Raw genomic sequence first — 14,153 nt, forward strand, 5'->3', positions numbered from 1 at the left:
TTCCGATGGATACAGCAGGCTTAACTGTTGTAGGTGAGACAGTTCACACAATTCTTCGATGACAGAATGCATAATGTTCTACACTTATTCTTCATATTTGGCTTTGACAAGCTGATCCAACTCACAGAAATGAACAGTCCTGGGTACATCAGGCAATACTAGATGACCCATCATCCTGCATAGATAACATGAATAAGGATTGATTCTCAGGTAGTCTTCCTAATACATCTACAGAATCTATTTCTACACAGCTACAACTTCAATTTTACGACACAGCCAAATCCCTTTTCCAGTAACTCACCGCAGCCCCGGACCTTACGCAGAAACAGCAACCTACGGAATGCGTCTGACCCATGAATGGACAGGATACGACTCCAGACTAAGGAATGTATGAAGGTCTGTAGATTTGCTGTCTATCTCACGATAATTAACCTTATTTCCCACGGTATGTATCACGTAATTAGTAGAAAACGCGTTATTGAACAAATAAGTATATTAAATATTCAAATCCATTTCAAGGTCGATGAACAATGGTAAACTTTGCAGCTGTTTGGGATCAGTATCAGAAACATGTGAAACACTACAAATATACATGTTTTCTCTTCTAGATTCCATTTTACATGCACATTCCAGTCTACCATATTCCGTGCTTTGGCACCACCGGGGACAACTTCATTCCAGCCAGGATTCGAACCCGGAACCCCCGGCATACAATCTCAGTCTACACTCCTGCACAGGACTCCAATCAGTCAGGTGACGTCAGGAAGCTCAGGGATTGAATGAACTAGCAAGTTAGAGTTGGTGGTTCGAATCTAACCAGAGAGGCTAATGTTCAAAGGTTTTTAATATGTTCAACAGCAGTATCCAGAAAAGCTGAGTCGACAGAAACAAGCAAAGCAACTTTCCAATTTATTTGTCAGGTTTCAAAGGCATCATCACGTCAGACAACAAAATAGTGAAAATGTGCTGATTCCAGAAAAACCAACACCTTAAATAAATATTCTAGCAAACAAGTACAATTTATTTACCAATCTCAGTTTCCAGTCCTTGGAGTAATTAGCTGCTCCTAATCTACATGAACACAGATGTATCAGTCTGTCTGAGTTATGCATACATGAAAATACGTTCAGTATCTTTTGATAACCGGCTTCATTACAAGACAGAGTATCCAAAAAACCAAGAGCACGCCTCAACATCAACACATCAATGAAATGAACGGTCTGTATGCAGACACGCCGATCCTTGTTTCATACATGAACAACCAATGATGCTTGCGTAATCGCAACTAGGCAACCTCCCTTCCTTGATCCTTGAGACGTCTATGATGTGTTTTTATTATTACAAACCGGATGTCATCGTCTAATGAATTATATTTGATCATGATGGCTTCTACTGTAATTATATTTACACATATGACGGCTTAAGTGCATCTGTAGTGATTGCAGCAGAATATGTACATGTGGATTAGTAGAGATTCATTATGATTGAAGGGAATGACGGTGATGCATCCTTGGATAATAATTAGGAATTCCATTTCTTGTTTTGGCTTCTGAGTGCATTTCACAGAATCAGCTCTTCGGTATGATGTCCACTCAAGATCTTTGCAGATAAACGTTCAAGAATAAATACACACTAATTTGTGAATACAATCTGTACGTAACTACCCCTTTAAGGGAAAAAAATGCACTAAACAGGATCATTCTTATTGAACACAGAAAAATTATGCACCCTTGTGCACATTTCGTTATAATGCACCTATCCGGGGATTGGTGTGTCATTGTCCAACAGTGGGTCATCCTTTTGTGGAATCTACACACCCCTGTGTCAGAGTAGTGATGCACCAAATGCATAGTTTTTATGCCATTTGGCAGCATTTTTGACCAACCTTTCACAGGCTGTGATGCACCCCACAAATATTAAGACACACCAAATCATGACTTGACACACCCCTGTGTCACAGCCATGAGGAGCATGACGCACACTTGACGCACCATGCAGGGGAGGGGGGGTGGTCATGGGGTCTGACAGGTGCATTAATCAGTCACGCACACTTGTGGGTGAGTGCTCACGATGTCTGCACTAGCAAGCAGCCTTGCGAAATAAAAACCAGAAACTACGTGTATCTGAGCAAGCTTGTGAGTTTTTTTCACAATTTCTCACACAGTACCGTGAATTGTACAATGTTACATCAGTGAAGGGCAAAACCCAACTTAAACCTTAACATTCCTAAAAATGCACAAAATCCCACATTACATGTCATCAATTTTACCTGTTTGTACCAGCGATCAAAAGAACTTAGTCTCCTTCTCAAAGTGTTAATACCACTCATGGCCATGATGCCAACTATTCAAGATGATGAAAGCATCAGCAGGGAACACAAAGTGGCTTGAACTGAGACCAGATGAAACACAGAGCAAAGCAACCACTTCTTTCACCGTAGTATGCATAGCCTAACATTGCAGTTTACTCCAATACAAAGTATGCATTTATAGTTTTCAACATGCGGAAAAACCAACTAGAAACTCTCCAACCCAACTACACATTATTTACAAAGCGAAGAAAGGTTTAGAAAGGTCTCTTTTTGTGAGCTACCAGACCATGAATTGTTTGCCAAAGGGAACAGTACAACCATGCAGTAGCTGTACATACAATGGATTATACAATAATGTAGGAAATTGTAAGTACTCTTTGTCGAAAGGGTTTCAATCTTTGACAGAAAAAGTTGATTCATTTACACAAAAAAATAATGTGTGCCTATTCATACTGAAAAAGGGTGGGACACAAGATTTGTACTAAATTTATTCAAGCCTTTTTTGACCAAAAAACCCCAATAGGATCAAAACTCTCCTGAGCCAATTTTGAGTAATACACCATTTTAAATTACTTGAAAAAAAATGTTAAGAAATCAAATCAATTTCAAATGAAAATGTCAAAAAAATTAGTTTGATACAGGGATTTCAGTTGTCATTTTTAACATCATGTTGTTTGTGAAATGAGGACAATATCACAAAAACCCTATTATAATTTTTTTGGGAGAAAATCACACATTGAATATTTCTCCCTACCGAGTTTGCCAAGTCCGTCCGATCATGATCATGCTCAGGCTCTCGTTGCTTATCTTCGCACAATTTACTGTCTCTGGTTGAGGAACGTTTCCTTAGTAATCTCTTAGTCAAACTAGTTCTCCTCTTGCGCACCACCTCCCTAGGTGCCGCCTCTTCCGTGTTCATTGCGGGTTCTTGCTTTGTGTCTTGTGGAGGATGATGATGATGATGATGATGAGTTCTCCACACAGTGTACATCACTACGTGTGAGTACCAAGATTCACAGCATAAAAGGCAAGACACTTCTCACTGGTTAACACTCACGGACATCACTGCATCTATTACTGAGTATTCCAACTTTAGTTTTGACAATTTTTCAAAGGCCCATCATTTTATCCAGACCACAGACTGCCAACTTGGACTGTATGCACCTTCAGTTAATTCAATCAAACTCAAAAATATCCATTTTGTGGTCTGAAGTAGTGCATATTAAGCCTCATATTTCCTGGAAGTTTGACTGCATGGAATTGTAAGACAAGTCGAGCAGTTTTGAAAACAGGCGTGTGGAATGGAATGGAATGCCGTGCCCAGTCCAAAGAACTTAACACAATGGGAAATAGAACTCAAACATTCCTTTGCCATTTACAGTACTCAGAAGAAGACTACACTAGCTTTTTACTTCTTTGGCCAGGACAGTTCTAACATATACAGCTGCTGTAGGAATTTCACTGCAAAGTCTTGGTGACAATATGCATCCATAGGAAAGTCTTCAGAAATTCTGTATGACAGGTGCGCATAATTTCCAAATCAATGAGCTTCCAGGACGAAAATCCTTTGTTTCAGTTCCAGCGCAAGGACTTCCCACAAAATGGACCGAAGCAGAAAGTCAAACGCAGATCACTGCAGCAATATTGCGAATCACCTGTGTAGCATTTTTGTTAATCCAGGAATAAACAGCAAAATGTGAGTTGTGACTTCTGATATCCACATACTGATGAGCAACTTATCACATGACAACTTCTGTACTCCCTATTTCATTGGGGCAAAAAGGCAATCTTTGACATCTAAAAATAATACTTCTAATAGTGACCGATGGTACCTACATGTACATGTACCTTTGAAATGTACCCCTGGAACAAACTGGACTTGTGAACTCATCAAAACTACACAAGTGGTACTTGACATGTGGGCCGGTTTTAAAAAATCCAACTTACCTAGATCACAGGCGAGATCGCAGATCTAAATTAGGCCCAAGTACTTTACATTAGTCATATAAGGATTGTTCTACACGGTTTTTGGGTACTCTTAGGAAATTTTTGATCAATTTGTCATCCTTACTTGACAAAGCATGGACACGGAATGATATGATACTACTATGATGGAATGTACAGAGCCATGCTGCAAGCAATGAATTACATAGATCATGGGTGGAGTGTTCTAAACTTGTTTGCACAAATGCTTTTCTGTTGAGATAACTTCTCAATTTATGGTACATGTATGAGATTGGAACACAGACTGTATAAAGTTGAGTAGCTGTCTTAATAATGTAGAGGAAAAACTGAAAAAGTCATGGTTGCTATTTCCAGGAGGTTGAAAAGAATATTTATCTAGTGACAGCCATTTTCTGAGGAAGTAAAAAGGCTCACGCGAGTGGCGCTCAGCTGGTACGCACACCCCAGGCTCCTTCAACCAATAGCATTACAAAATTGCTCAGGTGGTTTACCGTGATTCCACCTTAAAATTGGCTTCTACTTTATTTTGGTGAAGTACATTGTACTTCAAGATAATGGTAGTTGGGCAGTTCCACAGTGTCGGACGTCATCTTGGACAACTCAACTGCGTGCGTAATAGAAGTTTTATCATCAAGTGGATTTTAATTCTGATAACACTTATCAGTTAGTTACTACAATAGTTTTTTTTTAAATTATTCATCCAACTGTTTTGCTGTAGTAGAAATCAGTTCTGAACACCATGGTGTGATTGCACTCAGACAAATGGATTTTGTTTTTGTGTACTATTCATAATTTTTCAGCTGAATAACAGCTGAACTGTTAACATTGTTAAAAAACAACAACTACATTTTAATCAAATACAGATACTAAGCTACACAATGAAAAACATGATTAACTGTGGCATTGGGATGTTTTGGAAGTTTTGTCATTGAGATTTATGTTATTCTTTGGAATTGCCCACATTACATGTACACCTTGCTCCTGGCCAGTATTATTTGAATCCTACAGAATCCAACAGATACAGAACAAATAGCCTTCTGTTTACTGCTCAAATCAACAAAATCCAAAATAAATTTCCTGTTTGATATTTTTAATGATAAGTTTTAAGTGACATGTTGCATCATATCCATATCAAGTTCGGAGATGGGCAAATGACAATTTTTTTAAGCAGAATTTTTTGGGGTGTCTGACTAATAAGCCGTTCTCTCTGTAAAAAAAAATCAGTTAACGCAAAATATTTATAAACAAGGAGTGCTGCAAGAAATAGCCTTGCTATACAAACACACCCTTTCGGAGATGGCGTTACTGCACCTGCATCTGATGGGTACCAGCTAAACTGATTGATTATATGTAACTGACTACATGCCTTGACTGACGCCATCAACAAGTATACATGTACTTTGATACAGAGTACATTACATGTGCAACAGTTGCTTTTTATTTACCTAATGGGATACTTATCAATATCAAAGGTCCTGTTCATAGTAGTCGTAATGGGAAAATTTAATTGATTGAAACTATGCAAATATGGTATTAAGCATGAGTATGAACTCAGTCATGTCAATACTTACCAGTATATATTTATTTATTTCCTCCAGCCAATAGTGGATAACCGCCAAATATAGCGGCATCTGTATACGTATTTACATGTGTGTAAATAAAAGCCTAGATACCGGTACACATTTCCATGTTCATGTATGTATACCATGAGTGACAATGTGTCTTATACATGACCAATGTATCCTCCTACACAATCCACTGTATGCATGTCTGACAATGATGGGCTTTCATACAAAAGTAAAGTACTGTAGTGTAAGTCTGTATCGCAAGAATGGAGTACAGAAGTGTGACGTCATTTAGAACCAGAAAGTGTAGCCCAAATGAATGGAGTACGGTTCAGTACGCGCACGTGTTGGTTCACGGGCTGAATAACGCGCTAATGTCTTTCATACACATTTTGTGCGCATGACGTATTCACTTCGGTACTCCACTGAAAGCAGGCCAACCATGACTGGCGAGTATACATCGATCATCATGAAATGCAGAGTCTTGTACATGTACATGTACATCGTACAACACCATGAGGCTAAGAACACAGAGGGTGAATTAAAAAGAAATTGAAGTAAAACAAATTCTCCACTACAACTGAAACTCAAAACCTATAACTTCTACCACTTCAGTAAATGTTTGATGTTATGTAAAGAATTATCATCACACACATACACTTTGCAATACGGATCTAAACAATGTTAACTATCCACACTTTATAAAACTCCAACTTACAGTTTACATGTTGAGATTTTACTTAGAAAAATGTATTCATTGAAAAAAAGTGAGCATTCTACTGGGAATACAGAGCATAATATGTATTACAGTGGAACGCGGCTATAACAAACATCGTGGGATCCATAGAAAGTGTTTGTAATAACGATCGTTCGGTATAGCGATTTTGAACAGCCGGTACCCTCTTTTGACCAATAGTGCAGTCACTGAACTGGCATTTCTCACATCCCGCGGACGAACGAGGAGTTGTCACAAACGTTTAGCAACGGGTGGTTTTCCATTTTATTCCTTGGGGAAATAATAGCCATCAATCACTCTTCCACATTCAAACACGATGTAACCATGGGTGGTTTGATGTTCGGGAATAGAAAGTGGCCCAGCAGTGTTTAATACGTGTACATGGAATACATTGGAATACGTTGACTTTTTTAACAACGATGTTCGGTATGTTTTGTACATTAAAACCGGGAGCCAAGGATGATGTTCGGTATATAGCCGAATGTTCGGTATAGTGGTGTTCGGTATAGCGACGTTCCACTGTACATCCAGGGAGCGCTCATAGGCTATCAGGTGATACGTTATCCATTTGTTACTACATTATCAGATGTAACATGCCCTCTTGTGGTTTTGTAGTGACTACAAAACAAAGACAATATTTACATTTCGTTTGTTGCTACAAGATTACAGACGAGAACGTTTACGCTTTCTATCATGATTTATATCTCTGACATTGTTTTAACATTATTGACTTGTTTTAAGAAAGAAAGTCGGATTGCTTACCCTGGCAGGCTGTGAATGTTTGAGAATTGTTTCCTCCAGTGCATTGACCCACTGCACCCTCTCGTCAGCATGTTGAGCTGATTGAAGATTGCAACAAAAATATTGAATGAATAATTATGCTTTATGTACATCCACACATGTAGAGATTTATGTCCAAGGCGGTAGATGTGCCAACCTAAGATCTTTAATTTAAGATATTATTGGTAGTAGGTTCAAAACCCAGCTAGTGTTTCTGAATCTTGGTCTGAAAAGGATTTATTTCATTTGTAGAATGAAATGTCTTCACTGAGGAGACCACAATAATGTGAGGCCTTCTTGCAAGATGAGACAGAACTGGGCACAGGGCGTAGTGGAAAAAAATAATTTTTTAAAAAAAAAGGTGTTTTTTTTTCAATTTTCAGATTTACTGATATTTGTAATCTTTGGTATGTCTACTACACATATTTTAAAGTAATACCCGGTAGACTAATAGTCATGGAATAAAATTGTTTTTAAGGAAAAAAATTAGCATCTTTCATTTTGACAACCAGAAAACGTGAAATATTAAAGGCCTTTTTCTCAGTAGTTTACTTGTCTGACATGTCGATAGATGCGAACTATAAACAGCCATAACTTGTCAACGGAATTTCCGATTGAAGTCCAACAAACAGTATTGTAAGGAGAATTGTATTCTCTTTCCTAATACCTACAAACCCTCATTTCGACCTCTGCCCAGTTCTGTCTCATTTTGCCAGCACGCCTCACATAATTGAAGTTACAATGGTTTACCTTGGAAATGGAAGGTTTTCTGGTCGCAGGTAATGGTGAAGGTGGAATCATCCTGGTCATCAATACCGATCAATGCACCCTGTCAGGAAATCAGATACTGATCAATACCCAATAATGAACTCTTTATTTAAGTTTTATGGAGAGGAGGGGTCTTACACATAAGTGGGTCATTCTATAAATTTGGGTCGACTTTATTCCCTGTCCCTGTTACATCTGACATTTATGATTGTATAATGCTGATGCACTCCTTAATGCAGTCATCCTCCAAGGGTGATTATGAATAGCAAACTACCTACATGTACCCAGCAAATAAGAAATCATTTGGAGTCATTCATACATACTTGAATGGCAAATTACAAAGTACCAAGTTTACAGGGACAGGACAAATGTCACACTTTGGACCCTAAATGTATAGAAAGAAATGACCCATATTTACTCTACCACATTCATCAATGCACCTCCTTCATCGCAAAATGGAAACAGTGTAGAATCCTGATGCTAATCTCGTTGCTTAGTACAAAGTCCATGAAGAGTCATTTTTAAAAGTATTTTCTAACAAATGTTGAGTTTATCAGTCCCCAATTTATTTTTTTCCCAACATATTTGCAATGACTGACCATCACTGATGTTATTTGAAGTTGAAAAAGGTGTGGCTTCAAGATACTATGTTCTCCCATTAAAAAAAAGAATTCCTCAAAAATTATGTAAGACAAGCCATACAGCACAAAAAACATATTCTTAGGGTAGTAGTTTTGCTTACAGAGAGTTGCTTGCGTATGCATTCTCTATGTAATAGAGTGTGCATGCATGTCTGGAACCTACATCAAACCAGTGATAACACCGTTGCTGTTATTGAGGTCCCAACCTACCTGATCCTCATCCTGCATCCCGTCTGGAATGACCACATAATCCATGTACAACTGCTCTTCAGAGTTGTCAGCCATTTGTACCCCCTTGTAACCCCTTGAGGTATTATACACCATATCAAGGCTCACTTGGCGCTAGTTATTCCACTGCATGCACAAAACTCCTCCAGACACATCCAGAATGTCCACAGATATGAGACTGACAACCATCACCATGCTCCCAGGAATATTGATCACAAATACAACAATTGACAATGTGGTGCCAGCTGAAAGCAAGTGCTTTCATACAAAGGGACAGGCTAGAACAGACTCACTACTGTACAGTGCTTCTGTGCAGTCACGCATGGTTTGTAGTTAGTCAACCATAAAGACCCAGTATCAATATCCACACATTATGCTGATACTTGAAACAGAAACATAATGTACAACATATCACTGATCATATTGGGAGAGTATCAGAATATTTACATGGTTGTAAAATGAAGGTAGCATATGCTGGTAGTTAAAAAAAATAAATGATAAGCTGACGTCATGCCATTAGAAAATTTGGACAAATCAGCTTGTGTGCTGAAGAAGAGTCCACTGGGTTATGATAATAACATGCATGATTTCTCCTCCTTTGTCTAACTGCTAAATACTGTACAGTACCAGCATCAATCTATGGTCTCAATTTGCATTTCAACTCAATTTGCATTTTTGTATCCAAGCTCCGCATGTGTAAGCTCTAAATTATGTGGAGTTTGTCAAGCAGAAACAAACCACGGAGGATTACTGAGAAGACTTGGGAACTAAAGACAGGGGTTGAATCTAGGCCACAGGGGGACAAAAGGATGAACAAAGGAGGGTCTGGAATTCCCTCCTTAAGCCCACCACACAAAAGTCATTCAAGGCCGTTTGCTCCTCACATAGCTCACAAAATATCACCGTGTATGGTGAATCTTTGCAGAGTTTTCTGCCTCGCAAGCAAAAATCTATCCTGTTTGATTTCAAAACTCACCGTGCGCGGTCAACCTGAGCTACCAGTACGTGTTGAGCTAAAAGATTAGCTAGCCAATGAAAGCACATTATTCTTGTTTGTCAGTCATATGATTTAAAAAATGGGGACAAACGCCAGCAGGCTTTAGAAACTTTGTTCAAAAATATCTTTTAATCACGTGTACCGAGTACATTTGTATGTGATTTCATTGGCTAGTAGATCTTTTTAGCTCAGCACATACAAGTACATTGTAGCTCAGGTTGACTGCACACAGTGACTTTTTCACCTCAAAGAAATCCAACAGGATAGATATTTACCTCATGGCCTCGTCAGGCAGAAAAAATTTAGACTGGCTCTTATTGGAACAAATCCAGACATCCAAAGGTCAAAAGGTCAAAGGAGAAGGGTTATACGGACAAATCAGTTTGCAGATTTTTCAACTCTGCAGTCACTTTTTGTGTAAACATCTTGAAGCTTCATGCACTTTTCCTGCAAAATCTTACTTTTAATTTTTATGCCATCTTGCATTTTCGACCAATATTCAGTTAAACAAGTTGACCTTGTTTTCAATGTGAATGTAAAAAAGCAACACAAGAAGATGTGTGAAACCTGCGCTAGCAAAATGGTGTATGCGTAGTTCAAGCATCAACTAACCAGGGAAATGAACACAATGTTAACTGTACACAAGACACAACTAATAAATACCAGAAAATCTTTCAAAAAGACTAACAAAGTCTACCGTAATACACAATCTTTCTAATAAGGGGTGTTAATATGAGGGTACCTGAATAATCAAATAACTGGATTGGCAATAAACGATTTATATCGATACAATTGACTTTATTGTTTTTATATAAATAGGATGAGCAATTAATTGATAATTACCCTCAATCTCACACAGCCTCTTCTTGACCCTCTCATCATCTTCTCCTTGGACTAAAAAAATAAATCAAAGAAAGAGGAAATGAAACAACCTGATGGTGAGAATCCAGTCTGCAGATGTTTAGCTAACCAATTTCTTAACATTTTTATGACTATAAGAAAAGGATTTCTGTGCCATTATGTCTAGAATATTTTTAGCTGCAGGTAACAGTAGCAGCTCAACAAATCGTTAGTCCATTGGTTAGTAACAAATGTTGTAAAATTGTCTATTGCTCCTACATACTTTGACTGATTTCAACCAAACTTTGTATAAAGTATCTGAAGCCCAGCCCAAACATGTCACATGACCAAACTGGGGTCAAAGGTCATCATAAGGTCAAGGTCAAAATGATCATAAAAATTGGCCACGGGTTCCCCTACAGGTGGCGAACCCAATGTCATACAATATTTATGAACAAGATAATTAATATCCAAGGATATTTATTGTCTTATTCATAATAAACTGTTGAAATGTTATATTAATATCTATATCCAAAAATTGAAGAAAATATTCAAGCCCTCTATTTAATCAATTCATTAATGAAAAAAAAGTTGTATATTATTCAATTATTCAAGCATTCAAGATATTCAATGGATACATTGCGTTCCAAATTAGGGCCTAATTCGTAAAAAATTGATGGTTTTGGGTGTTTTTTCCCCCTTATTTTTCCCATAAAAAAATTTAGGGTAGGGGCTGTCAGAATAGGGTAGGTAGGGAAACCGGTAGCAGCATTTTATTTATTTATAGGAGGCGAGTTGGCGAGAGGGCGAGTCGGCCAGGGGGCGAGCTTGTAAGAGGCGAGTCAGTCAGGGGGCGAGTCGGCCAGGGGACGAGTTGACCTGGCACCCTACAAACATCTGCCTTTGGCTCCCGAAATGGTAAATTCTATTATAATGCACAATCACTATTAAGATAACTATAGGGCCTAGTATAAGGAACATTTGTACAGACCCCAGTGTGTTCGTTGCAGCTTACACTTAGTTACAGGTTAGAGTGGCTTAGGTCCCCCTAATTAATGTTAATGGGCCTGCATATCAAAATAAGAAAGAAGCAAAAATTCATTTAAAATTGCATTACATTTATTTACAGCTGCCATAAAGATTAAGTCATTACAAATTGTTAAATGTGCCTTCAGAACTCGCAAAATGGCACCCTATCGGACCCTACTCCTAGAACTATAGATTAAGAACCCCGCAAAATTGTTTTCAGCACAAAACACTAATTAAGTACAAAAACGTCCATCAAAATGCAGACATTTCCCACAGAACCGCTGCACAGTTTGCCCCCAAACTCCGTACTACACCTCATGACATACTCACAAAATATGCGCAGAACAAACATCGCTGGATTTTGTCGTTTTTTTGGCCAAAATGATGAAAAATATGCCCTTTCCGCACTGAACCAACCTGACACTTGAAGCGTGCGCGCATATGATCGAGCGATGATTTTCGGTTCGCTCGGAGCGCGCCGCGGGGGGTACGGTACAAGGGGGGTCAGACAAGTCGACCGTTGAGACAACTCGACTTGGGACGAGTCGACCGTTGAGACAACTCGACCGTTAAGACAAGTCGACCGTATGTGCGATAAATGGAAAGACAAGGCCAAGTTCAGGCAAGGACCATTAGTCGACTAGTGGTTGATTTGTGACGTACCTTACGCCTGCGCACTGATAGCAACGTGCGACCGTCTCTTGTCAAACGCTGGTCAAAATGTCATCGCAAAACTTCGGGATCCTGGCTCTCTGCTAGCGTTATGAATGCGCGCGGCTATTAGTTACCAGCGAAGCAACCAACCCCAGTAGGCTGGTTCCAAATAGTCAACTAGCGTAGTCAACCACCGTTGACTAGACAGAGTTCGGGCAAACGTTAGTTAACCATTGGTCAACTATAGTCCTTGCACGAACTTGGCCCAAGTCGACCGTTGAGACAAGTTGACCGTTGAGACAAGTCGCCTCGCATGTTTTGGGCCTAGTTTTGGGGATAGTACCGGGGATTTTTGACGGCGGCTGAGTTTTTTGGGTTGCATATAACAGAGCCGATATATAGCGCAGCGTGATTGTCCGTGCACATCGTTCGTTTTTTCCGGGCCTGTGCGCGCATCCCCAGTCAACGTGGCCGTACCGTGCACGGTGACATCGTTTTTGTGCCGGGTCTGTGCGCCCACTTGCCGGTCAACTTGTCCGTACCGTGCACGGTGACACTCATTTTTGCCGGGCCTGTGCGCGCACTTATCCCCGGTCAACGTGTCGGTACCGTGCACGGTGACATCGTTTTTGCCGGGCCTGTGCGCCCACTTGCCGCGCCGGTTGACGTACCCGCGTGCTGGGCCGGGCCCGGTCCTCGCGGGCGGGGCGCGCCCACCCGACGCGACGGCCACCGGATCGGAGCGCCCTCTGTGCATCGAGTATGCCCGCGCCGCGCCCAGGACTGGTCCTGCCACAGATTTTTGCACCTTTTTCCACTCCACGTGTTTACATTTCCATTAAGTCGAGCTGTCTCAACGGTCGAGTTGTCCCGAATCGAGTTGTCTCAACGGTCGACTTGTCTCAACGGTCGAGTTGTCTCAACGGTCGACTTGTCCCGAGTCGAGTTGTCTCAACGGTCGACTTGTCTGACATTCCGGTACAAGCACTTGTACGCATGCGCATACTACATTTCGCTTGTACCGTACCCCCCGCGGCGCGCTCCGAGCGAACCAAAAATCATCGCTCGATCATATGCACGCACGCTTCAAGTGTCAGGTTGGCTCAGTGCGGAAAGGGCATATTTTTCATCATTTTGGCCAAAAAACCGACAAAATCCAGCGATGTTTGTTCTGCGCATATTTTGTGAGTATGTCATGAGGTGTAGTACGGAGTTTGGAGGCAAACTGTGCAGCGGTTCTGTGGGAAATGTCTACTCCTAGAACTATGAGGCTCCACGTAGTGGAGCCTCATAGGTTCAGAAGCCCGCAAAATTGTTGTCAGCACAAAACACTAATTAAGTACAAAAACGTCCATCCCAAGCAGGCCGTTTTCCACAGAACCGCTGCACAGTTTGCCCCTAAACTCCATACAATACCTCATGACATACTCACGTTATGTGCACCCAACAAACATCGGTGGATTCTGTCTGTTTTTCGGCAAAAATGATGAAAAATATGCCCTTTCCGCACTGAGCCAACCTAACACTTGAAACGAGCACGCGTGCAGAATGATCGCAGTCATTTTCGGTTCGATCGCTCGGAGCGCGCCGCGGGGGGTACGTACTTGCACTTGTACGCATGTGCATACTATCGTTCCGC

General features: G+C 40.3%; 1 protein-coding gene across 3 annotated transcripts in view; it reads right to left on the reverse strand.

Moving 5' to 3' along the window:
• Positions 1 to 14,153, reverse strand: part of LOC119738008 (oxysterol-binding protein-related protein 9-like) — a 30,471-nt gene that overhangs the window by 15,481 nt on the left and 837 nt on the right. For 2 of the 3 annotated variants that reach the window (XM_038212712.1, XM_038212713.1), the window contains exons 2-4: positions 10,835 to 10,885; positions 8,108 to 8,186; positions 7,340 to 7,416 (exon numbers count right to left, since the gene is read on the reverse strand). In XM_038212712.1, coding sequence (XP_038068640.1) covers positions 7,340 to 7,416; positions 8,108 to 8,186; positions 10,835 to 10,885 — 207 coding nt within the window. Of the gene's footprint in view, positions 1 to 7,339; positions 7,417 to 8,107; positions 8,187 to 8,976; positions 9,454 to 10,834; positions 10,886 to 14,153 lie in introns of those variants that run through there. The other variant, XM_038212714.1, reaches the window with a different exon arrangement.

The sequence above is a fragment of the Patiria miniata genome, unplaced genomic scaffold (genome assembly GCF_015706575.1).
Source record: "Patiria miniata isolate m_02_andy unplaced genomic scaffold, ASM1570657v1 HiC_scaffold_3, whole genome shotgun sequence".
NCBI classification, from domain to species: Eukaryota; Metazoa; Echinodermata; class Asteroidea; order Valvatida; family Asterinidae; genus Patiria; species Patiria miniata.